The 26,906-nt window shown below is 42.3% G+C and overlaps 3 protein-coding genes across 6 annotated transcripts; all 3 read right to left on the bottom strand.

The window, feature by feature from the left end:
- Positions 1-462: 462 nt before the first annotated feature.
- Positions 463-10,841, bottom strand: rwdd3 (RWD domain containing 3). Its single transcript, XM_084183153.1, has 4 exons — positions 10,583-10,841; positions 7,887-8,353; positions 2,504-2,616; positions 463-2,281 (listed from the first exon to the last, which is right to left on the bottom strand). Exons 1-4 carry the CDS (start codon positions 10,665-10,667, stop codon positions 2,170-2,172), a joined length of 777 nt encoding a protein of 258 aa, XP_084039279.1. The 5' UTR covers positions 10,668-10,841; the 3' UTR covers positions 463-2,169.
- A 1,120-nt stretch (positions 10,842-11,961) lies between these two features.
- On the bottom strand, positions 11,962-15,897 carry LOC311146584 (holocytochrome c-type synthase-like). Of its 3 annotated transcripts, none has more exons than XM_084183102.1 (7): positions 15,799-15,897; positions 14,252-14,403; positions 13,879-14,078; positions 13,454-13,602; positions 13,191-13,310; positions 12,939-13,025; positions 11,962-12,766 (listed from the first exon to the last, which is right to left on the bottom strand). In XM_084183102.1, the coding sequence occupies exons 2-7, from the start codon at positions 14,358-14,360 to the stop codon at positions 12,568-12,570; spliced, it is 864 nt and encodes a 287-aa protein (XP_084039228.1). In that variant the 5' UTR covers positions 14,361-14,403; positions 15,799-15,897; the 3' UTR covers positions 11,962-12,567. The 3 variants fall into 3 exon arrangements, with proteins under 3 accessions (XP_084039228.1, XP_084039227.1, XP_084039229.1); XM_084183101.1 differs by lacking the exon at positions 15,799-15,897 and adding an exon at positions 14,869-15,214; XM_084183103.1 differs by lacking the exon at positions 15,799-15,897 and adding an exon at positions 14,668-14,740.
- Positions 15,898-16,299: 402 nt separating this feature from the next.
- LOC311147060 (TLC domain-containing protein 4-B-like) lies at positions 16,300-24,686 on the bottom strand. 2 transcript variants are annotated; one of them, XM_084183673.1, is made up of 7 exons: positions 24,439-24,686; positions 21,448-21,614; positions 21,108-21,197; positions 20,936-20,994; positions 20,738-20,832; positions 19,207-19,280; positions 16,300-18,249 (listed from the first exon to the last, which is right to left on the bottom strand). In XM_084183673.1, the coding sequence occupies exons 2-7, from the start codon at positions 21,600-21,602 to the stop codon at positions 17,934-17,936; spliced, it is 789 nt and encodes a 262-aa protein (XP_084039799.1). In that variant the 5' UTR covers positions 21,603-21,614; positions 24,439-24,686; the 3' UTR covers positions 16,300-17,933. The 2 variants fall into 2 exon arrangements, with proteins under 2 accessions (XP_084039799.1, XP_084039800.1); XM_084183674.1 differs by lacking the exon at positions 24,439-24,686 and adding an exon at positions 23,846-24,305.
- Between the last annotated feature and the right edge of the window lie 2,220 nt (positions 24,687-26,906).

Genomic DNA, 26,906 nt, shown 5'->3' with positions numbered 1-26,906 from the left:
GTGTATGGACATTAAGTCGAAGAAGCAAGTATTTTCCAGTTGGAAAATGACAATAGTAGGCTAATCGTTGGAACGAAAGACCCTGGATAAAATCTGTTTTTGATAGCAGTCCTAGAGATTATAGATATGCCTTTGTTGACCGGAATCTTATATTTTTTTTGTTAAACTGTACACTTTATTAACCTTGTACAACCATCTGGAAGTCTTGCGAACTTACATTTGGTTTCGCTACACGGATTCAGCTAACCATTTACAGTGCATTCAGACCCCTTGACTTTTTCCACATTTTGTTACGTTACAGCCATATTCTAAAATTGATTAAATTGTTTTTTTCCCTCATCAATCTACACACAATACCCCATAATGACAAAGCAAAAACAGGTATTTCGAGATATTTGGAAAAGTTTTTTTTATTTAATGGAAATATCACATTTACATAAGTATTCAGACCCTTTACTCAGTACTTTGTTGAAGCACCTTTGGCAGAGATTACAGCCTCAAATCTTATTTGGGTATGACGCTACAAGCTTGGCACCCCTGTATTTAGGGAGTTTCTCCCATTCTTCTCTGCAGATCTTCTCAAGCTCTTGTCAGGTTGGATAGGGAGCATCGCTGCACAGCTATTTTCAGGTCTCTCCAGAGATGTTCGATTGGGTTCAAGTCCAGGCTCTGGCTGGGCCACTCAAGGACATTCAGAGACTTGTCCCAAAGCCACTCGTGCGTTTTCTTGGCTGTGTGCTTAGGGTCGTTGTTCTGTTGGAAGTTTAACCTTCGCCCCAGCCTGAGGTCCTGAGTGCTCTGGAGCATGTTTATATCAAGGAGGAGTGGCCACTCTACCATAAAGGCCTGATTGGTGGAGTGCTGCAGAGATGGTTGTCCTTCTGGAAGGTTCTCCCATCTTCACAGAGGAATTCTGGAGCTCTGTCAGAGTGCCCATCGGGTTCTTGGTCACTTCCCTGACCAAGGCCCTTCTCCCCTGATTGCTCAGATTGGCCGGGCGGCCAGCTCTAGGAAGAGTCTTGGTGGCTCCAAACTTCTTCCATTTAAGAATGATGGAGGCCACTGTATTCTTGGGTACCTTCAATGCTGCAGACATTTTTTGGTACCCTTCCCCAATCCTGTCTTGGCGCTATACGGACAATTCCTGACATGCACTGTCAACTATGGGACCTTATATAGACAGGTGTGTGCCTTTCCAAATCATGTCCAATCAATTTAATTTACCTCAGGTGGACTCTAATCAAGTTGTAGAACCATCTCAAGGATGATCAAGGGAAGCAGGATGCACCTGAGCTCAATTTCGAGTCTCATAGCAAAGGGTCTGAATACTTATGTAAATGAGGTATTTCTGTTTATTTTTAATACATTTGCAAAAATGTATAAAAACATGTTTTCGCTTTGTCATTTTGGGCTATTGTGTGTAGATTGATGAGGAAAAAATATATTTAATCAATTTTAGAATAAAGGCTGTAAGGTAAAAATTTTTGGAAAAAGTCAAGGGGTCTGAATACTTTCCGAATGCACTGTATGTAAGCTGAATGCTAAAACTGTATGGTCCGAAGCTAAGTCCTATGATGTAACGTCCGTGTAACATCAGGGTTTTGCGCACCACTTTATATACGTTTTTCTATATGACCTTAACCTTCATGTATTTCATCTGATGAAGAGGTACAAGAGGGAGGAACGAATCTGTCAGGAGTAGAAAGCAAGGCACAACTTTTCAACTAGGGAATAGCCTTACTGAATACCTGAGCTGACAAGGTGAAAAACTTGTCGATGTGCCGTTGAGCAAGGCACTTAACCCTAATTTGCTCCAGGGGCACCATACTACTATGGCTGACCCTGTATAACAACACATTTCACTGCACCTATCCAGTGTGTGACAATAAAAAACATTTAAATAAACAAACAACTTTACAAATCTCTGATTCAGATGGTAGACTTTGCCGCCATCAAGTGGATGGTAGAAAAAAGTCAAAGATGACAAAATAATCAAATCAAATGAACACCTTTTGATTACCTTTTACATTTTCAATGCACACATGTAACCCATAATTTAATGTTAATCAGATGTTTAGATTAGTCCGTCCGTTGACTGTCATACGGAAAGTATAAAGTTCACAATCTGCACCAGTCTGGAAAAGCATTGCTTGACAAAAGCTATGATGGCTACAGCAATGTGGGCACAAACTCTTGGTACAGTTCTAATAGTCCAACTTGCTCAAACTCCCTTTTCAGCTCCTCGAGGGACAAAAACTCTTTGACTTCAAAAGATGAGATCCTGTGAATGAGAGAAAGAAACACATTGAGGGATGAGAGAGTGGCGCAGTAGGAGAAATCAAGGACTGATTACAGTGAGTTCTTGGAATGCATGTGGCTGATGGCTATTGTCTGTAAAACCTTAAAACATTGCCAGAGACCTTTCCAATGCTCAAAATGTACAATTGCACAATGCCCACGTTATGACACAAATTCATATAGAAAAGCTGAGGAAACCCTTAACCTTTTGGGGTCTGAGACTTGAGTTTCGCAAAGAACTCTCATCATCTTCTCTTTGCATCTCTTTCCTGATGAATCCACGTCTACTTTCACAGTTCTCTGGAGATGGATGTATTCCTAGACGGAAAACAAACGGCAAACAGGGTGAAATATAAAATAGACTGTCTGTTTGAGGTCTTGATTTGTCTTGTGATTATAATTACCCGTCAAACCAGTAATCAATTAATACTGTTCAAGTACACATTTAGCATGGGTAGTAATTATTCCTGGTTGGCAAATTATGAAGAAGGCAGGGTAATAATGATCAATAAATGTATTGTATGATGTTGCAATAATTAAGTTATCAAGTCAACATGTCCCAACACTGTTTGTCTGAATTATATTTTCCAACTTCCATATTCAGTACAACTTGTTTTACATGCAGTTAATTACTGAACAAAGGAAAAGTGGAAAACAACACAGACATTTTGTGGACTGACATACTGGGCTTTTTCAGTCATTCATTTAGGTTCAGATGAAATATTAACAATATCTTTAAAAGAGTGGATTAGGCCTAAAACATATTATAAAACTGGGTGGTTCGAGCCCTGAAAGCTGATTGGCTGACAGCTGTGACCATGTACCAAGGGTATGACAAACATTTCTTGTTACTGCTCTAATTACATTGGTAACCAGTTTATAATAGCAATAAGGCACCTCGGGGGTTTGTGGTATATGGCCAATATACCACGGCTAAGGGCTGTGTCCAGGCACTCCGCGTTGCATCGTGCTTAAGAACAGCCCTTAGCCGTGGTATATTGGCCATATACCACACCCCCTCGGGCCTTATTGCTTAAACATACAGTGGGGAAAAAAGTATTTAGTCAGCCACCAATTGTGCAAGTTCTCCCACTTAAAAAGATGAGAGAGGCCTGTAATTTTCATCATAGGTACACGTCAACTATGACAGACAGAATGAATTTTTTTTCTCCAGAAAATCACATTGTAGGATTTTTAATGAATTTATTTGCAAATTATGGTGGAAAATAAGTATTTGGTCAATAACAAAAGTTTCTCAATACTTTGTTATATACCCTTTGTTGGCAATGACACAGGTCAAACGTTTTCTGTAAGTCTTCACAAGCTTTTCACACACTGTTGCTGGTATTTTGGCCCATTCCTCCATGCAGATCTCCTCTAGAGCACTGATGTTTTGGGGCTGTCGCTGGGCAACACAGACTTTCAACTCCCTCCAAAGATTTTCTATGGGGTTGAGATCTGGAGACTGGCTAGGCCACTCCAGGACCTTGAAATGCTTCTTACGAAGCCACTCCTTCGTTGCCCGGGCGGTGTGTTTGGGATCATTGTCATGCTGAAAGACCCAGCCACGTTTCATCTTCAATGCCCTTGCTGATGGAAGGAGGTTTTCACTCCAAATCTCACGATACATGGCCCCATTCATTCTTTCCTTTACACGGATCAGTCGTCCTGGTCCCTTTGCAGAAAAACAGCCCCAAAGCATGATGTTTCCACCCCCATGCTTCACAGTAGGTATGGTGTTCTTTGGATGCAACTCAGCATTCTTTGTCCTCCAAACACGACGAGTTGAGATTTTACCAAAAAGTTCTATTTTGGTTTCATCTGACCATATGACATTCTCCCAATCCTCTTCTGGATCATCCAAATGCACTCTAGCAAACTTCAGACGGGCCTGGACATGTACTGGCTTAAGCAGGGGGACACGTCTGGCACTGCAGGATTTGAGTCCCTGGCGGCGTAGTGTGTTACTGATGGTAGGCTTTGTTACTTTGGTCCCAGCTCTTTGCTGGTCATTCACTAGGTCCCCCCGTGTGGTTCTGGGATTTTTGCTCACCGTTCTTGTGATCATTTTGACCCCACGGGGTGAGATCTTGCATGGAGCCCCAGATCGAGGGAGATTATCAGTGGTCTTGTATGTCTTCCATTTCCTAATAATTGCTCCCACAGTTGATTTCTTCAAACCAAGCTGCTTACCTATTGCAGATTCAGTCTTCCCAGCCTGGTGCAGGTCTACAATTTTGTTTCTGGTGTCCTTTGACAGCTCTTTGGTCTTGGCCATAGTGGAGTTTGGAGTGTGACTGTTTGAGGTTGTGGACAGGTGTCTTTTATACTGATAACAAGTTCAAACAGGTGCCATTAATACAGGTAACGAGTGGAGGACAGAGGAGCCTCTTAAAGAAGAAGTTACAGGTCTGTGAGAGCCAGAAATCTTGCTTGTTTGTAGGTGACCAAATACTTATTTTCCACCATAATTTGCAAATAAATTCATAAAATATCCTACAATGTGATTTTCTGGAGAAAAAAAAATCTCAATTTGTCTGTCATAGTTGATTTGACCTATGATGAAAATTACAGGCCTCTCTCATCTTTTTAAGTGGGAGAACTTGCACAATTGGTGGCTGACTAAATACTTTTTTTGCCCACTGTACACTCCACTCCATATGTATTTGGACAGTGAAGCTACCATTTTTTATTTGGCTCTATACTCCAGCATTTTAGATTTGAGATAGGATATTTTATATTAAGCGTCAGTACAGAATGTCACCTTTTATTTTAGGGTATTTTCATACATACACTCCCCGTAATTATTTATTTGGACAGTGAAGCTAAAACTTTTAATTTAAGATCAAATGTTTTATATGAGGTGACAGTATACAATGTTACCTTCTATTTTAGGGTATTATCATATATACAGTGGGGAGAACAAGTATTTGATACACTGCTGATTTTGCAGGTTTTCCTACTTACAAAGCATGTAGAGGTCTGTAATTTTTTATCAGAGGTACACTTCAACTGTGAGAAACGGAATCTAAAACAAAAATCCAGAAAATCACATTGTATGATTTTTAAGTAATTCATTTGCATTTTATTGCATGACATAAGTATTTGATCACCTACCAACCAGTAAGAATTCCAGCTCCCACAGACCTGTTAGTTTTTCTTTAAGAAGCCCTCCTGTTCTCCACTCATTACCTGTATTAACTGCACCTGTTTGAACTCGTTACCTGTATAAAAGACACCTGTCCACACACTCAATCAAACAGACTCCAACCTCTCCACAATGGCCAAGACCATTGTGGAGCTGTGTAAGGACATCAGGGATAGAATTGTAGACCTGCACAAGGCTGGGATGGGCTACAGGACAATAGGCAAGCAGCTTGGTGAGAAGGCAACAACTGTTGGCGCAATTATTAGAAAATGGAAGAAGTTCAAGATGCCGGTCAATCACCCTCGGTCTGGGGCTCCATGCAAGATCTCACCTTGTGGGGCATCAATGATCATGAGGAAGGTGAGGGATCAGCCCAGAACTACACGGCAGGACCTGGTCAATGACCTGAAGAGAGCTGGGACCACAGTCTCAAAGAAAACCATTAGTAACACACTACGCCGTCATGTATTAAAATCCTGCAGCGCACGCAAGGTCCCCTTGCTCAAGCCAGCGCATGTCCAGGCCCATCTGAAGTTTGCCAATGACCATCTGGATGATCCAGAGGAGGAATGGGAGAAGGTCATGTGGTCTGATGAGACAAAAATAGAGCTTTTTGGTCTAAACTCCACTCGCCGTGTTTGGAGGAAGAAGAAGGATGAGTACAACCCCAAGAACACCATCCCAACTGTGAAGCATGGAGGTGGAAACATCATTCTTTGGGGATGCTTTTCTGTAAAGGGGACAGGACGACTGCACCGTATTGAGAGGAGGATGGATGGGGCCATGTATCGCGAGATCTTGGCCAACAACCTCCTTCCCTCAGTAAGAGCATTGAAGATGGGTCGTGGCTGGGTCTTCCAGCATGACAACGACCCGAAACACACAGCCAGGGCAACTAAGGAGTGGCTCAGTAAGAAGCATCTCAAGGTCCTGGAGTGGCCTAGCCAGTCTCCAGACCTGAACCCAATAGAAAACCTTTGGAGGGAGCTGAAAGTCCGTATTGCCCAGCGACAGCCCCGAAACCTGAAGGATCTGGAGAAGGTCTGTATGGAGGAGTGGGCCAAAATCCCTGCTGCAGTGTGTGCAAACCTGGTCAAGACCTACAGGAAACGTATGATCTCTGTAATTGCAAACAAAGGTTTCTGTACCAAATATTAAGTTCTGCTTTTCTGATGTATCAAATACTTACGTCATGCAATAAAATGCAAATTAATTACTTAAAAATCATCCAATGTGATTTTCTGGATTTTTGTTTTAGATTCCGTCTCTCACAGTTGAAGTGTACCTATGATAAAAATGACAGACCTCCACATGCTTTGTAAGTAGGAAAACCTGCAAAATCTGCAGTGTATCAAATACTTCTCCCCACTGTATGTTTTACCGTTTAGAAATGAATGCACTTTATGTATCTAGTCCCCCCATTTGAAGGTGTCATAAGTATTCAATTTAGTCAAAAGTTTAGTATTTGGTCCCATATTCCTAGCACGCAATGACTACATCAAGCTTGTGACTCTACAAACTTGTTGGAAGCATTTGCATACAAACTTGTTGGATGCATTTGCAGTTTGTTTTGGTTGTGTTTCGGATTATGTTGTGCCCAATAGAAATGAATGGTAAATAATGTATTGTGTTATTTTGGAGTCACTTTTATTGTAAATAAGAATATAATATTTCTGAACACTTCTACATGAATGTGGATGCTACCATGATTACAGATAATCCTGAATGAATCGTGAATAATGGGTTAGGGTTAGTGATGAAAAGATCATGCCCCTAAAACACGATAACCTCTCACCATTATCAATAACAGGGGAGGTTAGCATTTTGGGGTGGAATAAGAAATGTATGCCTCTAACTTTCTCACTCATCATTATTCACGATTAATTCAGGATTATCCGTAATCATGGTAGCATCCACATGAATGTTGAAATGTTCAGAAACATATTCCATTCTTATTTACAATAAAAGTGACTCCAAAATGACACAATACATTATTTACCATTCACTTCTATTGGCACAACATAATCCGAAAGTCACAAGATTGATGTAGTCATTGCATGCTAGGAATATGGGACCAAACACTAAACTTATGACTACTTTGATATACTATAATCCTTATGACTTCAGATGGGGGGACTAGACACAAAGTGCTTTCATTTCTAAATGGTAAGAAAATACCCTTAAATAAAGGTGACATTCTGTACTGTCGCCTCATATGAAACATTTAATCTCAAATCCAAAATGCTGAAGTATAGAACAAAATGTAACATTTTAGCTTCACTATCCAAATAAGTTTGGAAGGAAGTGTACATGACATCATTATATCCACCATATTGTGACGTGTACATCATATTCATTATTTATCATGAGTGTTGTAGCTGATCTGAAGAGACGTCATTGCATCAGCTAGTGTCTAAAATCTATCCAAACTCTATACTACCTTGATACTCCTCCTTGCGCCTTGCAGAAGGACCAGTATCAACTTCCCCAAGAACAGTCTTCCGGTGAGCCCCAATTCCGAGCTCCACTTTTCAATTGTCTTTATATATTTAGTTTTGGACCTCATATGGTCTATTAGAAAAAGAGCTATCCACGTCTCCTCCTCACCACCCTCTTGCACCTCCTTCACCTGGGACTGTTCATTTGAGGTGAGTTCAGTGAAGTTCTGTTGGAGCCACAGCAGTAGTTCATGAACCATGGGCTCTGGCTCCAGTGCTGAGGCCTTTTCCAGTAAACTCTGCTTGATGTGTTGGCACTGTTTCCTGGAGAGCTGTTCAGAGCTGACACATATTTCTGGGACACAGTGGGGGTACTCGGTTGGCAGCTGGAAGAGGAGACTCAGAAGAGTTCTCTCACTGGTGGCTTCTTCCACCTCCATCTGGATGCGGAATACAAGTCCCTTTTCAGCTGTGAAAACAATAACGTATTACACACGTGTTCAAGTAACTCATAAATGTCACACCACATGTAAAATACTACTAACTATACATAGCTAGCATCTAGGCTAGCCAGCTAGCTAACATAAAGTAAAAACTCTAGCTACAGTGTACATACTGTATGGAGTTGCCAACGCCAAGTACCTTAACTACACGATGATATCATCCATGGAGTTGAGCGCAGACTAGTTTTGTAAAATAACCACCGACACCTTCGAGACGCTATGCAGTTGAAACTTCAAAATGTAAATTATTAAACCCTTACAGTGTACCTATGTTTGTCCTTTGTTGTTGCATGCCTTTCTTTGTTTTATAAAAAACATATGGATTTCCGCAATCAAAAACAACCACCGACTGTTTCCTTGTTGAGTTGCCATCGGTGGATGTATTTGATTAACGTTTTATTTAAAAGTATGGATTTCAGCAAACAAAGAAAGGCATGCAACAGAGGACAAACATAGGTACATGGTAATGGTTTAAGAATTTACATTTATGAAGGGTTCCCCAACTGGGGTCATTTTATTTGGCTCCCCAAGTTTTCTGAGCAAAAAAATTATACTTGTAAAAAAATTTTTTGACATAAATGACTAAAAACACCAGCAAATCAGCTCCAAGTTATTTTAATTTTGGAAATCTGTTCCAAAGTATTCCCACGCATAAGAGAGATAAACACTCAGTGGCCTGTTTATTAGGTACATCACCCAGTTCACGAAAAATGGTTCGCTTCTACAGACATTTACATTTTAGTCATTTAGCAGATGCTCTTATCCAGAGCAACTTACAGTTAGTGAGTGCATACATTATTTTATTTTTCATACTGGCCCGCCGTGGGAAGCGAACCCACAACGCTGGCGTTGCAAATGCCATGCTCTACCAACTGAGCTACATCCCTGCCGGCCATTCCCTCCCCTACCCTGGACGACGCTGGGCCAATTGTGCGCCGCCCCATGAGCCTGGATTCGAACCAGGATCTCTAGTGGCACAGCTAGCACTGCGATGCAGTGCCTTAGACCACTGTGCCACTCGGGAGGCTACAGACAGTGAGTCATGTGGCCGTGGCTTGCTGTATAAAGCAGGCAGACAGGCATCCAGTTACTGTTCGATTGAGCATTAGAATGGGCAAAACGATTGACTTTAAGCGTAGTATAACCGTCGGTGCCAGGTGCACCGGTTCCAGTATCTCAGAAATGGCCAGCCTCCTGGCCTTTTCAGACATGACAGTGTCTAGAGTTTACCAAGAATGGTAACGACAAACAAAAAACATCCAGTCAGCGGCAGTCCTGTTGGCGAAAACAGCTCGTTGATGAGAGGCCGAAGGAGAATGGCACACCGGGTTCCACTCCTATCAGCTAAAAACAAGAAGAAGTGGATCCAGTGGGCACGCAACCACTAATACTGGACAATTGAGGAGTGGAAAAACATTGCCTGGTCTGACGAATCCCAGTCCCTGTTGCGTCATGCTGATGGCAGTCAGGATTTGGCGTAAGCAGCATGAGTCCATGGCCCCATCCTGCCTGGTGTCAATGGTACAGGATGGTGGCGGTGGTGTAATGGTATGGGGAATGTTTTCCGGGCACATGTTAGATCCCTTGATACCAATTGAGCAACGTTTCCATGCCACATAGAATTCAGGCTGTTCTGGAGGCAAAGCAGGGTCCAACCCAGTACTAGATGGGTGTACCTAATAAACTGGCCAATGAGTATGAGATCATATACAAATGTAAGCAAGTTTTGAAATGTTTATGTTTTAAATCAAATCAAATTGTATTCGTCACATACTTCGTAAACAACAGGTGTAGACTTAACAGTGAAATGTTTACTTACCCCCCCTTCCAACAATACTGAGAGAAACAAAATTGAGAAATAATAGAAAAGTAATACACAATTAGTAACAATAACTTGGCTATATACAAGTCGTACCAGTCAAATGTTATATCTGTTTGGGTTTCTTGCGGTCAATTTGCAGTCCACAAATTATTTGTAATTATGTTCCGGCCCCCTGACCATACGCTCAAGAAGAAATCGGCCCGCAGCTGAATCTAGTTGTTGAGCCCTAGCATAGCGATTCGAAGGAGTCGGAGTTTCATTTTGAAAAGTATAATCTGCGCCCATCTCCGTGGATGACATCCTCGTGGAGTTGAGGTACTTGGCAAATCCTGGTGTAGAGAAACTCAGCTAGCTAGCTAGCTCAAAATCTTGCCTGATTCCTCAAGTAGCTCAAATTCGTCCTTTTCACAGTATATTGCTGATAAAACTGACATTTCATCCAATGCCAGCTCAGACATTTCAAACTACAACTGTCATTCAAAATATCTAAAAGAAATCACTGCTTCTCCCACTCATTTCATAAAATGTTTAACATGTTGGAAATGTGTACTTTGTGTTTATATGTCCGATGTGCTTCAAGTCCCTATTTTTAGTTCCGCCCACATCCAGACCAAAAACTCAGTCAAAAAAGCTTATTTACTTGCAGCGTTGGGGAGTAGTGAACTACATGTAGGCCATTCTACTGCCAATGTTTGTCTATGGAGATTGCATGGCTGTGCGCTCGATTTTATACATCTGTCAGCAACGGGTGTGGCTGAAATAGTTTAATCCACTCATTTGAAGGGGTGTCCACATACTTTTGTAATGGTGTACATTTTGCAGTAGCTTGTAGTGATGGGAAACCGAGGCTTTCTGAAGGCGCTTTCACAAAATTGTGACAATAGTCCTCTTTGCTAGCTAGCAACATCATTGTTAACAGTACTGCGGGAAAACAGTGCCCGACAGGCAGAGGCAAAAGACACTCTACCGTTGTTGCGCCCCGCCTCTTCTTCTTCTGTGGTGTTTACCGGCGGTTGGCATCGACGTTACAGTGCATTACCGCCATCTACTGTACTAGAGCGCCCCTGCCTCCCACCTATGTCCTGGAGTCATGGCTTAAAAATTGACCAATACAAGTATAAAGAGGGGTTCCTGCAGATGCAGGAATGGCCACATACAGGAACGCCCCGAATTGCGGGCTGCAGTTGCACCCTTCTCAATTGTGCCGAAAAACTGTTCATTACTCAGAGCGTCAATATCTGTTCACAATGCACATTAGTGACATCTGTTGGTCAGCAATAAATAGTGTGTGATCGTTCCCATTTACATTTTAGTCATTTAGCAGACGCTCTTATCCAGAGCGACTTACAGTTAGTGAGTGCATACATTTTTCATACTGGCCCCCCGTGGGAATCGAACCCACAACCCTGGCGTTGCAAACGCCATGCTCTACCAACTGAGCTACACGGGGCCCAGATATACGTTTTATTCTCTCCTGTTTTCATCTGAACTCCGTGGCGCAGCGGTAAAGCCTGGTTCACATTTTCAGTCGTTGGCTTTAGTAGCCTATAATCAGTTGGAATATCATGCTTGCCTTTTGGCCAAGTTTACTATTTTTCAAAAGTGGAATCTATGGTATTATTTAGGATGCTTAAGACAGAAGCTTATACTATACTAAATAAAACAAATTATTTCCTCTGGATTTAACTAAATGATGACAGTGAAGAAAGAAAACATTCAACTGTGTGTTGCATTGAAACTCAAGTCAAAGGGTACCCATGAACCTGTTTTATCTGCGACAAATGGATTATCAATTTGTCTTCATTGAGTCCATTCCAAATGGTTGCTTCCATTGACCTGGGAGTTGTTGCGTTTAGTCATTGAGACACTTTAAATACATGTTAGAAGCCCACAAGTACAGAATCCCTCCCTTTAACTTAAAACAACACCATAATACTGGATACAAATAACACACAGTTCCATCTTATCAACTTAGGATAATTGATTCACTAAAGAAAAGCCACCAATTAGTATGTCCTCCCAAACAAACAATTATTACAGTAAGTCAATATACATGGTGATTGCGTGTGTGGACTCAAAGTCAATCAAAACAGTTCACTTCAAGCAATGAAGACAATCTGTCAATTAAAAGTTTAGTTATTAGCAGAGTGCCAGAGTCTGGTCAATAAATACATTAGTACTCCCTCAAATCAATGAAGGAGAACATAGCGACTGTATTCAACCCTGTGAATCTAAAGTGGTAGTGGATAGCCTGGTCCCAGATCTGTATGTGATTTAGCCAACTCCTCTGACTATCATTGAATGGCATGACAACATACAGATCTGGGATCAGGCTATTACTGTGGGGAGTGTTGGGGTTTAAGAGGAGGTCCAGCGCCACCAGGCCACTCTCATACGGTCCCACACGGCGCTGAGGGAGTCGAAGGCAGGACGCACGTCCAGGATGGTGAAATTCTGCTTATCGATCTCACCGCCGTCGTAGTAGTCAATCACATAGCGCACCTCCTTTCCACAGCGGTCTACGATCCAGTCGTGCCTGTCAAACGGTAAGCCATACCTGCAAAGAGTAGAAGACAAAATGAGGTCATATGATCTAATGTATTATACATTGAAACAACCAGACAAAGAGTGCTAGTTGTACTTGCTTGTGCTAGGTCTGTGTCAAGGAAATGTATATATTTTTGCATGTATGTAACTTCCACTCACAACTGTTTACACCAAAAACTCACCCCATCCAGTGGCGAAACCTGGCTCTAGGAGTGAATTCTTTTGCTTTGCCTCCAAACCGTAACAGGGAGGGTCCGCAGGGACATTCCCTAGAAAGAAAGAAATCAAATACAATTCACATATCTGGTATGGCATACATATCGTGACATGCACTTGTCATTCAGGGGTAATTTGAAACGTCAGTAAAAAGCGCTCAACCTTACATGGTTTTGTACCAGAGTCTGAGATGTTGATTGTTCACTGAGTTTACTCACTTCTTATGGAATTGTTCCCATTTGAGGATCTCCTGCCATGCCTGTTCATTGTTCTGGTTGTGAATCTTGATGATGTTCGTCATGTCTTTTTGCCCAAGATCTTCATCTTTCCAGTGCCATCTGTGAAACAATTTTAATGAGTCAGTACACAGCAGTAGAAACCCTAAACCCCATAGAGATAAAACTATAGGTTCTATCAATTCTATACATTCTATCTCTATGCCCAAGCCATCTTTCTTCAGTGTTCTGATTGGTCGACTGACCCTTTCCTCAGCATGGCATTCCAGAACATCTGTTCCGAGGGGTAGACCCAGTTCTGTTCCGTACCACCCCGGGGGATCTGGGACTCCTCTCTGTTCACTGACAGATCAAAGGGCTGACCTGGGGCGGGCTGCTGGTTGGGTGGCGGCATCTGGATAAAGAGAAATAACAGAACAAAACTGGATGCCTTCAGAGTTTTAAGTCTCATCGATATATGCTCTATTGGCATCTATCTCCTAATTGACTGGTTTTCATTTGATTTTAGCCTATTAGTCAACCAGTTCCTGGGTTATGAAAAAAGATAGGTACACTAAATAACATTCAGTACATCAGTTTATTAAAAAACTCTAACACTTTAGTGTTCTTATCACTGTGTAATTACACAGTAGTAAGAATAATACACAAGTATTTTAGCTGCTTTTCGTACCATGTTTGCAATATCAATGTCAGACACAAATTTCTCTCTGTTGGCTGCTTTCATGGGGCACTCCACAAACTCGTATGCCCGATCCTGATGTGTTGACCCTGCCTGGTCTGAAGCTGGGGCTACTGGGGGGGAAGTGGTCTCAACCTGGGCTGGGACGGACGCCTTGTGCATGGGACACTCTGATTGTGGTACAGGTGCACCTGAGAGGACAGGTCAAAATACATTAGTACAATGAAAAACAATATCTGCTTTGCTATTGTTATTCAAGGTGTGCCAGCTGATGGGGTTAGGGGTATACACTGCAGACAACAGAGAACCAATAGACAAACGCAAACACCAACCGTATCAACCTGACACAGCTGAAGAGACTTACTTAGTTTGGTCTCCTTTTGCATGGGGCATCCCTGGGGTGGAGAGCCAGCATATGGGTGAGGGACCACAAAACCCTCTGCTTTAACTGTTGAACCGGACATGGGGTCCATTCTGCCTGACAAGTTAGTCACTGGATAGGACTACACCCCAGACCTGTCAGCGATGTAACAGATATTAGCGTTAAGAAATAATAAATGTGTAAAGGTTCATGAATTCTTGCCATGCCTCATAGCTAGCTCATCTCACATCTAGCCTATTAAATAACCAGTCATATAGCTAACGGTCAAAGAGTGAAACAACAGCACCCCTAGCTTGTTATTTCCATGTCTGTAACACATGACAGTTGTCCTAAATGGGATATTACAGTAACTGTTGAAATTAGCATTGCTACAGCAGCGATTATGTAATTCTTACGACCTTGCATGCACTCTGGACCACATCAGCTGCCGGATACTGTAGCGGTAGGTCTCCCATCCCATGAGCACATATGCTGGTTTGACATTAGTTTAGAAATGACAGACTCATATTATGACTGAACTCGTCGCCTATTTCTTGAAACATATAAAGTAAAACAAACGATTTTACTATGGATTAACCTAGTAAATATAAACTAGTTACCTTGATGAAAGCAGTGCGTCTATGCTGCAATGACGTGAAAGTTGGCAAACACTACACCCACAATGCATTGCTGGAATGTTCTGGTTACATGATTGGTTACTTTGGGAGAATCTCAATTGCATACACTTCGCGTCCTCTCCACTGAGGTATAACAGAGAATGATAGAGACCGGGATTCCTATGGGTTGTAGCCTCAATGGCGCTTCCCATTCCCATGCTGTCACATACGCTACATATAAAGATGAGTCCTGTATCTATCTCTATGGGTATAAAGCACAAAGAACGGTTCTTGACTCTCTCCTCAAAACCCACTGGAAAAGGTCAGAGAGGAGGGACCCAGTCAGTCTGTCACAATTTACCCATGATACATCACGGTTTTGATGCTCGTGTTCGAGAGCATCAAAACCAAATAGTTTTTAAACCAACTTCCGGGCCAGTGTTGCCAACTTAGCGGCTTTGTCACTATATTTAGCGAGTTTTCAGACCCCTCTAGCGACACATTTTCAAAAAAGCGACTAGTGACAAATCTAGCGACTTTTTCTGGTGTTATTGGAGACTTTTGGAGACTCTGACGTGAAAGCACATATCCTTCTTACTCTCAGCGAGCAGCGGGGGGTGCTGCCGCCCACCCCCGTCCCAAAGCACTCACCCCCCACCCCCGTCCCAAAGCACTCACCCCCCACCACCGTCCCAAAGCACTCACCCCCCACCACCGTCCAAAGCACTCACCCCCCACCACCGTCCAAAGCTCTCACCCCCCACCCCCGTCCAAAGCACTCACCCCCCACCCCCGTCCAAAGCTCTCACCCCCCACCCCCGTCCAAAGCACTCACCCCCCACCCCCGTCCAAAGCACTCACCCCCCACCCCCGTCCAAAGCACTCACCCCCCACCCCCGTCCAAAGCACTCACCCCGGTCCCAAAGCACTCACCCCCGTCCCAAAGCACTCACAGGCGGCCCAGTCCTGCGCAGCAGTCCCTCCCAGCTGCAGTCAGAGCAGGAGATGTTCACCACTCCACGTCCAGACTGCAAATGAATCCCGCCCTGGCTTACATTCAGGGCGGGATGTAAATGTAGTATGTTTTTTACTCACTTTTTGTCTCTCCCACGACGTTATTTCTCCTACAGCTTCCATCACAATGACATGCACATGGGCAATTATGCAAATTTAGCAAACCCGATGATGTGTTTCTTCGCCCGAGTTTAGCGAACCAACGTCGCCATGATGAGATCACCTACAAGTGTGATCGGGAATTTCTATTGGAGAAGCAGTTTCTGCCTATCTTCATACTGTACCGTCTTTGTCAAAACTGTTCGAGAGCATCAAAACCGTTATGTATCATTGGTATATTATGCCAGACTTGAATGATCTAGAAATAATATTGAGTAGTCATTTAGGATACAGGTTATTTGTAGATCAATCACTCTCAACTCACCTTTATCCCATTTAATTCAATCGTTTTTAATTACAAGCATAATTGTACGTTTTTACATCCATAGTTGTACGTTTTTATCTATACTTTAAGAGCCAGAGGTAATAATGGTGGGCAAAGTAGCCAAAGGTATGGGACTTTAAGAAAACAATGTGATGACCAAATGATGCCAAACCAAGGTTTTAACATTAATCATTTTTTTATGAATATTTCTCAATGCTCATTGACCACTGTATCCTCCTTTTGAGGGGATGTTTGCAGTCCCGCATTGTCTCCACAAGACGGCAGTAGCAGACAAGTGTTGTCATGTTGTCTGCTGACAACAGTCTGAAGATAATCAAAGCATGTATGAAAATTAGGTTAATAAATCACTTACTTCAACTTACTCAAAGAAGAGTACATTATTGAAATACATTTTTTAAATGAAATATTAAAACTATCATGGCTGTAAATGTCACAATAAATAGCTTGCATATTCTCACCCAGAGATCCAACAGGGAAACCTTAAAGGCATAATGCGAGATTCTGGCATTTAAGGCCATGTTCTATTTACCCGGAGTCAGATTAATTTGTGGATACCATTTTTATGTCTCTGCACGCAGTATGATGGAATAGCGGTAGTTTAGCGAGCCAATACTAACTGGCGTTAGCACAATGACTGGAAGTCTTAAGGTACAGTAGCATTGCTATTCTAACTTCATACAGACATACAAGTTCATCGGACTCTGGGTAACCAGAAAAAGGGATTAAATGCCAGAATCTTGCAGTATCCCTTTAATGACATTTTTCACATTACATTATGAAGCTTGAGACTTCTGAAGTTTTATCTGTAATTTGTAAACCGTGCAAAGATGCTTGTGTGAAGTTATAGTGTGGGTGTGTCAGTTAGACATAAGTGCACTTTTATTGCTGTTATCATAAATCACACTCAGTAAGGTCACTTCTAGAGATAAAATGACAATACATTCTGGCATTTGTTTGCTGTGGTTTGTCTAAATCTACCCTGATACTTTATGTGCATGACTAATATTTCCTAGGCCTACTGCATGAGCAGGCTCCTGAGCAGAGAGACTTCAGTAGTCTGACAATATATGCATTTTACACCCTAATGCTGGTGAAAACACAGATTTCAAGTAAGGATTAAATTTTCATACAATATCTCATGATATTTGTACAAGAGCCATCTTTATGGCTTTATAAACATTACAAAACTATGTGAGCTCCTTTTACATTCTCTTCCATGTCAGTTCATGTTATTGTGGCAATACACACAAGACACCTTTAGGTGGACATATACAATTTACAAACAAAGGGTCCAGCAGACAAGAGGAGCTGTGCTTTAGAGTATTGTCTGTTTGTTTCCATCCACTTCCTCCATTTCTAAGGACCAAGAGGAGATGCAGTCCAATGGCTTTTACCATGTCCCCTCCCATCATGGTGGAGGACTGTAGCGCTTGTTTAATTGGCAGTGTTCTGGGCAAATAAGTGTAGTGGTACACAATTTACCTGGTCACGGGATACTAGGGACTCTCAAGACATTTCCAGTCCATGAACCATTTGATCCAAAAATGTCCATGAACCATTTGAACCAGACATAGAATAAAATAACTCCACCATTGCCTTTTTCAACCCCTCAGTGCACTTTCCCATTCTGTAGCTTTTCCACTTTTACCTTTCCGGGAGAGCGCAGGACACTAATGCAGCCACGGGCCATTTTATGCATCCACATGACGTTCATAATGTCTAGACAGAAACTGGGGCCCATCCAGGCACAACGGCCACCAAAAGTCACCCGGTAGAAGGGTTCCGTCCCGTACACAGCGTACATCCGGGTGTAGTACATCGGCATGACCGCTATCCTCACCAGGAAGAAGGATGCCGTCATGGCAATTCCGTTGACCATATTTGGTAATGATTTCTTTGGGTAACCAAGCACTTCAAAGAACCAGCTGAAAGATAGACACAGTTAGTACAGTTATGGTGACAGAGTGAGATGGCAGTTGAAGTTGGACTCAATTGTAATGGAGTCATGGATATCAACTGGCATTGTTCCAGTAAGATGACTCACTTTACACATATCTACAGTATACCCAGCACTTAAAGGTTTTAAGTACAATTCCTCAGGGAACTGCACCTCCCTACCTTCAGGCTATGTTCAAACCCTACACCCTAACCCGAGCACTCTGTTCTGCCACCTCTGGCCTCTTGGCTCTCCCACCCCTATGGGAGGGCCGCTCCCGCTCAGCCCAGTCAAAGCTCTTCTCTGTCCTGGCACCCCAATGGTGGAACGAGCTTCCCCCTGACGCTAGGACAGCAGAGTCCCTGCCCATCTTCCGAAAACATCTGAAATCATACCTGTTAAACTAACACTCACACTTGACTCTTTTTCTACTAGCACTGACTTTGCTGATAGTAAGTATATTTTTACTCAAAGTAGCTATGACTGAGATATGTGGTTGTCCCACCCAGCTATATTAAGATGAATGCACTAACTGTAAGTCACTCTGGATAAGAGCGTCTGCTAAATGACTAAAATATAAATGTAAATGTTTAACAGTGAATCTGTATTTTGTCTTTGTTGGATTAAATCAGGATAATAGTATACAATTGGAAATGTATGTGACTCAAAATGTATTATTAAGTATGAAACATGTGTCTCTAATGATGTAGTTCAGACACTGTTCAAGCTTTCAGCTGGGTGTAACTGGTCTGACTCACTATAAGTAGTTAAACATTAACGGTCAATAGTGTTTCTGAAACGGTTGAATGCACTACTACCAACGACAAAAGCCACTATTCATATACTGTAAGGGCAAATAAATTGTTATTTTACGAGGTTCCCTCTACTTCCCAGTAAAAATTATGTTTGTGTGTGCGTGGGTCTATTTGACACAGAGGTTACCTACCGCTGGTTCACACAAGGAGTGGAAAGCTCTGCGACCAGACGGAAGTTAGCAAAATACGGCAACATTCCTATGCTCTAAAAGAGAAAGAGACAGAACAAAGTGCAAAGAAAATAATGGCAAGAGAAGTACCTTCAATAATATGCGAATTCATGATACATCATGATCGTAAACCTACCGTACGATCCATAAAAAATTTAAAATCTAGGTGTACTTACTGGGGTTCTGACACGGTTAATCAAGTTGGGTCACATAGAAATGTTCAAAATGTGTTCAAAAATTGGTGGTGACAATCCAGCAGTGCATGCTTGTACCTCTATGTACTGGTAAGTCCATACTGTTATTAGGCAACATGTGCTCTATGTACCACAACAGAATCCACTAGACAAGATAGGAAGGGACCCCTTCTATAGCCAATTGACCCAGGCCTGTTCTTTTTTAGGACCTTTTTTCATGTACTGTATTGTTAGCAGATTAGAGACACAAGACTGGGTTAATTGATCACACATGTAAGTGGAGGAGAGACATGGAAATAAATACCTAAACAGAAGAAAAGTGCAACTAGTGAGATCTGGCACCATTAAAAGCCCCCATCCCAACATTGAAGAAGAGAAAAAACATTCTAGAGAAAAAAAAAAAGATATGGACTAACTATGTGGATGCTGTTAATGTCTCAATATCCATTTCAAAACCTTACTCTATAATCCATTCTAACATTACCCCCAAAAAGGACTGGAAATTATCCAGTACATTTTACTAAGAAAAGTCAGTGGTGATTTGGAAAAATGAAATGAGAGGAGGACCCTGTCTTTGTATTGGTGTATAGGGTCTAGGGTCAAAAGGTCGAAACAAGCAAAAAGGCAGCATGCACCAATCACCATCATTACAGATTGAGAGAAGTAAGAGAATACATTATGCACAGAAACTCTACAGTCCGGTTTCCTGGAGACATGTTAATCGTTTTTGGTCAAAAAGACCGCAAAATATCCAGGAATTCAGCTAAAAATGTGTTTATTTTAGGAAATCTGTTCAAGTATTCCCAAAAATAAAAAAAGAGACTGAATGTAATCAAGGTATGAAATTATTGTTATTTTTTAAATACAATCTCTTTGTGGGCTTAGTTGTGGTCAATTTGCAGTGTACAAAGTTTGTCAACCATTTTCTCCAACAAAAATCGGCCCACGGCTGAATCTACTTGCCTAACCCTGGTTTACAGTGTTCTATTACTGTGTAATAACCCTAGTAAGTACAGCAAAACAACTGAGTAATAACACTTATAGCACTGTATTTATAGGTCAATAACAACACTGTAAATCAAAGTGTCTCACAACACTATATATCAAAGTGTTCCAAATATAGGCCTACACATATTGGGGATACTGAATGTAAATTGGAACCAAACTATTTCGTCCCTGATTAGCACTTTGTTATCCATTCTAACCCACCCCATCAAACTACATGGATGTTCACCCTTGGCCCTTGTCCCTTCCCCAGCTTGCCTGCACATTCTGCTCTGGGTCAGTAGGGAACTCACCAGTACATAGTAGTAAGCATACAGTGCTGCCAGGTGGTGGATTACAAAAAACTTGTCCCCTATCGCCAGCCAATAGTAACATATGAGCAGCATATCTGCAAGACAGACAAGGGAGATAGCTCACTGTATGGGTCAAGATAATCCATGGAAATATACAAAGTAATACAGGGGTTAAATATGTTTGAAGTGGAGACCCACCTGATATGAGGTAGCCACAGGTTATGGCCACATTTATTTTCACCAGTGACGGATCTCCCCTATTGGTAAGAAGGCACAAAGCACATGTGGAAAATATAGGGAAATATTCCAAATATAAGATTATATCAAGAATATCAAGAATTGCACACTTAGCAGTGACGGAGATTCTTACCAGACTGGGTCTTCATTGACGGCATTGTCAAATAGTAATATGTAGAGACAAAAAAGCCCCACTATCAAGGCGTGAAATGTAGACACAGTTCTAGAAAAAATATCACAGAAATACAGATACACATACTCATAAAAGCATACTAACTTAAACTTGACATTTGGTGGTAGCTGTGGGATTCCATGCCATGGAAAAATGCTACACAACGATATTTGAAAGGGTCTACGCTCAGAAAAGTACTTTAACTGGGAAAATTATAATCCAATATGTATTCTGATAGGAGCTTTGAATGACATGATTGAATAATACCAAAATATCACTTCTCAGTCTCCTGATGCTGTACCTGGAGTTCCATTCTACGGTGTGTCTGGGGCTGAGACGGCGGTACCCAGGGCAGAACTGAGCAGAGATCCAGGGACTGACAAAATGGAACAGACACTGGAATGTCACAAAGCTGGTGGCAGCGATGGACAGGACCAGCGGAGAGAAGCTCGCCATTACCACTCGTTACTGAGAGAGAGAAAAACACACAGGGGAGTATAAGTTCATAGTAGAGATGCAAATAGGAACGTGAGATATACACCCGTACAGTAGAGTAAGTCAGACTTTTACCTACATCATGCACTGAATCATGTCAATAGGAGTTTGACAGATATTCTGCTACTGTACCTGTAGGCCTGTGAGCAGTGAGCACAAAGGGACGAATCCTGACTTGAAATCTACAATACCAGTGTATGATTGACACCGTTTTGGCTATAAAGTAGTTAACCACTAGAGCCCACAGCAACAGACTGTAAACTGAACTTGACTTGATTTACAATGTATAAATAAAACACCTTTGTGGGTCAAAGGACAGATGTGCTGTAACAATTGGCATGCTTAGAACAGTGCTGCACGTTAAAGCATTTATGGTGTCTTTTTTAGTGTACTGTACAGTACAGACATGGTATCACCAACTGTAGATACTGTATACCCAACTATGTCAACACCTACTTCTGTAGTATCTGACCTCAGGCCAGGACCCATGTATTTACCCCCGGCGGACCCATGTATTTACCACCGGCTGCCTTGCAACAGTTGGGAATATTTGTTGATTTAGTTTTATTATCACATTTTTTACATTTACATTTTAGTCATTTAGCAGACGCTCTTATCCAGAGCGACTTACAGTTAGTGAATACATTTTTTTTTTTTATACTGGCCCCCCGTGGGAAACGAACCCACAACCCTGGCATTGCAAACGCCATGCTCTATCAACTGAGCTACATCCCTGCCGGCCATTCCCTCCCCTACCCTGGACGACGCTGGGCCAATTATGCGCCGCCCCATGGGTCTCCCGGTCGCGGCCGGCTGCGACAGAGACTGGATTCGAACCAGGGATCTAGTGGCACAGTTAGCGCTGCGATGCAGTGCCTTAGACCACTGCGCCACAGGAGCTATCACGTTGTCATGGGTCAGCCAAAGTGCATGTACTACTACTACGCCCCCCCCATATTTCATGCAAGGATTTATTTTGCAAGGCATTTTAGGAGGAAGCGAAACTGTATGGCAAACGGCGTTCTTCAATGTTACTTGAAATGTTGCAGTTCTAGTTCTTCTTCATAGAACAACTCTCATCAATTCTGCTCCCAAAAATAAGCTGATCCCTGCCCTACTAAGAATAACATGTCCGATTCGAAGTACTGTGTTGTTTCTTCGCCAAAATGGTGAAACATTCCTCCTAGTGCCCTTGAGAAAACGGTTGAATGAAACGAACCTCACCTTCAGCTAACATGTGTGGTGCAACCAATCATTGGCTAGTTCTGGAAAGTAAACACAACTCGTTGATCCCGTCTGTGTCGTCACTAGTTACCACAGTCATAAAGTAATACATCTGGCTAAACCCCGCCTATTTCTACAATGTCTCTTCTTAAAATCAGATTTTAAACCTAACCACACTATTAACCTTATGCCTAACCCTAACCCTAACCTTAAATGAAGACCAAAAAGCAAATGTTTGTTTTCATGAATTTTTACGCTAGAGACAATTTTGACTTTGTGGCTGTGGTAACTAGTGACAACCCTCGTCTGGCTCTGTGTCAAAATCACTGACGGTTTGTAACTAAATACTGAGGCACACGTTTATCCCCATACATGTCCCCACAGCCCAAACCCAAACCTGGGGGGAGCTCCAAGCTTTCCTCAAGTGTCTGGTCAGGTAGTTGTTGATCACAAGTGACCCTGTCTGAAATAGCCAATAACTGTGAGAAACGAACGTTATATCATATTGTGAAATACCCTAAATTGTTGCGGGTGGCAGGTCGCTTAGTGGTTAAGAGCGTAGTGAAGGTAACCGAAAGGTCGCTGGTTCTAATCCCCGAGCCGACTAGGTGAAAAATATGTCGATGTGCCCTTGAGCAAGGCACTTAACCCTAATTGCTCCTGTAAATCGCTCTGGATAAGAGCGTCTGCTAAATGACTAAAATGAAAAATGTTGCCAGACAGGAAATCTGAACAGCTGATCTGTTTTAAGATCAAGTATTCACAACCTACTTTTTCTAACTAAAGCATGAATAACTACTGTACAATAAAACAAGATCTCTACAGTAAACATTGACTACAGTATACTGTAGTAGTAGGTTATGATGGTAGATACTGTTTTGGCAGCATAAGAGAGTAGCACCATTGAAGTGTGATAGGCAGACAATTTTGATACAAGGCAAGCAAATTGTACATTATTGACAGAAGCATACTGTACTTACACTCAAGTCACCGACCTAGTTTCTAAGAAATTCTATATTCCACCGCGTACAGATACAAAATGTTTGAGTAATTGGCGACACTGACGCCTGCTCAGTAGATCTGGCACAACATTGCACTGGCAATGACGCCCTATACTAACCTTGCCGTCATTGTGTGATACCGAAGCGCGATAACGACAAGTGCATTTCAAGGGGAGCACCATTTCCCGAGATATAAATATCCCCCGTGATGTCGAAACCCAGCCTGTGTACAAGAGGCGTTGGTCGTTTTAAGGACAACTGTTACCGGCTACGCTACACCTTGGCTGAGAAACTGAATTTGGAAAAACGCTTAAAACTGGTTGACCGACATATTTACGCAAAATTACTCCACATTGAAACGCACATCGTAACGCAGGTCGTCTACAAGCCTATTCATTAAAACTATTCTGTTGCAAAACGTTTCTTAAACGAAAGCAAACGGAACGAAACGTGGAGGGACCTACCTGAATTTGGGAAAACGCGTAAAACTGGTTGCCCGACATATTTAGGCTAAATGCTGGAGAAATGTAAACAACCCTGGTTTGCATACAATAGTGAAGCTGTTCACTTACCTTGTTTTTCACATAGCCAATGATGCGAACGGAATGGATTTTAAATAGCCTAATCATAAAGCTGACTTTCAATATTTTAAAGAATAAGGTTGCTAAAATACAAGCTATATTTGTAATGACTATTCCTTTGTGGCTTTGTTTCCCCGAAATGATGTAAGCCTGTTTTGAAAGAAGCTATGGGCGATGAATTCATCTGATGTTTGATAATTGTAGCCTGATGTGGGAGGTACCATATGGTTGATAATTGTAACCTGATGTGGGATGTACCATTAAGCAAGCTTCTTCTTTAAAAAACCAATATGTTTTATAGTCTCTCCTTGTCTTCTCCTCCCTCCATTTCCCCCCTCTCTCTCCCTTTGTTTGTGTGTACGTGCGTTCGTGTGTGTATTGATGGTATGGTATGACGAAACAACATTGCTAGAGCTGGGTCGCATTCAGCAGGACTCAACGTTTTGGAACGTTCAGATAGAAATAGGATATGTAGAATAAACATGCCTCTCTGACATATAGAATAGGAATCACATCGGCTCTTTTCATGGCATTTCTATCTGCAATGTTCGGAAACATTTGGCAACTGAACATGGGCCAGGATTTACTGTGCTTTGAAAACATCTCGGAAACTCGGAACCTCCGAGTTAAACATTTGCGTTGAGCTTCCTATTTGTTGACACTGATTCTTTCCAAGTGGGAAACTCTGAGCTCATCTTTCTGCCGCGTTCGCGTCTTTCGGAAACTCAGACATTTCCGACTTGCTTACTCGTAGAAAAATGATACCTGAGTTCCTCACCTGGGAAGTGTCAGAATCAACCAATAGGAAGCTCTATGCAAATAACTTAAGTTCATTTAAACTCGGAGGTCCCGAGTTTCCGGCATCTACCACGAGTTTCCAAGTCAGGTAATCATGTTTCAACTCAATTAGAACAAGTACCTCCCAAATAAATCAATTGTGTCAGTTCTTGCTCTTTGAGTTGTAGTTCCGAGTTGCCGTGAACGTAGCAATAGAGCAGGGAGGAGTGTCATACTACTACTGTATGGCGGTGTTCCGGAGCATCAAAACCGTAATGTGTCATGCGTGATCTACAAATAATAATGAGTAGTTATTTGTGATGCAAGGTTATTTGTAGATCAGTCAGTTGGCTGTCGGCTGCTATGTCGAACAAGCCTACAGTCGTGGTCAAACGTTTTGAGAATGACACAAGTATTGGTCTTCACAAAGTTCGCTGCTTCAGTGTTATGAGATATTTTTGTACTGAAGTATAATTACAAGCATTCCATAAGTGTCAAAGGCTTTTATCGACAATTACATTAAGTTTATGCAAAGAGTCAATATTTGCAGTGTTGACCCTTCTTTTTCAAGACCTCTGCAATCTGCCCTTGCATGCTGTCATTTAACTTCTGGGCCACATCCTGACTGATGGCAGCCCATTCTTGCATAATCAATGCTTGGAGTTTGTCAGAATTTGTGGGTTTTTGTTTGTCCACCCGCCTCTTGAGGATCGACCACAAGTTCTCAATGGGATTAAGGTCAATCAATCAATCAATTTTATTTTATATAGCCCTTCTTACATCAGCTAATATCTCGAAGTGCTGTACAGAAACCCAGCCTAAAACCCCAAACAGCTAGTAATGCAGGTGTAGAAGCACGGTGGCTAGGAAAAACTCCCTAGAAAGGCGAAAACCTAGGAAGAAACCTAGAGAGGAACCAGGCTATGAGGGGTGGCCAGTCCTCTTCTGGCTGTGCCGGGTGGAGATTATAACAGAACCATGCCAAGATGTTCAAAAATGTTCATAAGTGACAAGCATGGTCAAATAATAATCAGGAATAAATCTCAGTTGGCTTTTCATAGCCGATCATTAAGAGTTTGAAAACAGCAGGTCTGGGACAGGTAGGGGTTCCATAACCGCAGGCAGAACAGTTTAAACTGGAATAGCAGCAAGGCCAGGCGGACTGGGGACAGCAAGGAGTCACCACGGCCGGTAGTCCCGACGTATGGTCCTAGGGCTCAGGTCTCTCAGTTGGCTTTTCATAGCCGATCATTAAGAGTTGAAAACAGCAGGTCTGGGACAGGTAGGGGTTTCGTAGCCGCAGGCAGAACAGTTGAAACTGGAATAGCAGCAAGGCCAGGCGGACTGGGGACAGCAAGGTGTCATCATGCCCGGTAGTCCTGACGTATGGTCCTAGGGCTCAGGTTCTCAGAGAGAAAGAGAGAACGAGAGAATTAGAGAGAGCATACTTAAATTCACACAGGACACTGGATAAGACAGGAGAAGTACTCCAGGTATAACCAACTAACCCCAGCCCCCCGACACATAAACTACTGCAGCATAAATACTGGAGGCTGAGACAGGAGCGGTCCGGAGACACTGTGGCCCCATCCGAAGAAACCCCCGGACAGGGCCAAACAGGAAGGATATAACCCCACCCACTCCGCCAAAGCACAGCCCCCGCACCACTAGAGGGATATCCC

This window comes from Coregonus lavaretus (assembly GCF_964263955.1).
Source record: "Coregonus lavaretus genome assembly, chromosome: 19".
Lineage (NCBI taxonomy): Eukaryota > Metazoa > Chordata > Actinopteri > Salmoniformes > Salmonidae > Coregonus > Coregonus lavaretus.
The sequence above is the reverse complement of the archived record's forward strand: the minus strand, read 5'-3'. Positions and strand labels throughout refer to the sequence as shown.

Excerpts from the sequence above, each read along its gene's own strand:
- rwdd3 (XM_084183153.1), bottom strand. The coding sequence starts at position 10,667 with ATGTCTGAGCTGGCATTGGATGAAATGTCAGTTTTATCAGCAATATAC. Across the intron at positions 2,617-7,886 it reads GCGCAAGGAGGAGTATCAAG|GAATACATCCATCTCCAGAG; the intron begins GTAGTATAGAGT and ends TTTTCCGTCTAG. Across the intron at positions 2,282-2,503 it reads CAAGTCTCAGACCCCAAAAG|GATCTCATCTTTTGAAGTCA; the intron begins GTTAAGGGTTTC and ends TCTCATTCACAG.
- LOC311147060 (XM_084183673.1), bottom strand. The coding sequence starts at position 21,602 with ATGGCGAGCTTCTCTCCGCTGGTCCTGTCCATCGCTGCCACCAGCTTT. Across the intron at positions 20,995-21,107 it reads GTCAATGAAGACCCAGTCTG|GGGAGATCCGTCACTGGTGA; the intron begins GTAAGAATCTCC and ends TCTTACCAATAG. Across the intron at positions 20,833-20,935 it reads CTGTGGCTACCTCATATCAG|ATATGCTGCTCATATGTTAC; the intron begins GTGGGTCTCCAC and ends TCTGTCTTGCAG.
- LOC311146584 (XM_084183102.1), bottom strand. The coding sequence starts at position 14,360 with ATGGACCCCATGTCCGGTTCAACAGTTAAAGCAGAGGGTTTTGTGGTC. Across the intron at positions 14,079-14,251 it reads GCAAAAGGAGACCAAACTAA|GTGCACCTGTACCACAATCA; the intron begins GTAAGTCTCTTC and ends CTGTCCTCTCAG. Across the intron at positions 12,767-12,938 it reads AGGTTTCGCCACTGGATGGG|GTATGGCTTACCGTTTGACA; the intron begins GTGAGTTTTTGG and ends TACTCTTTGCAG.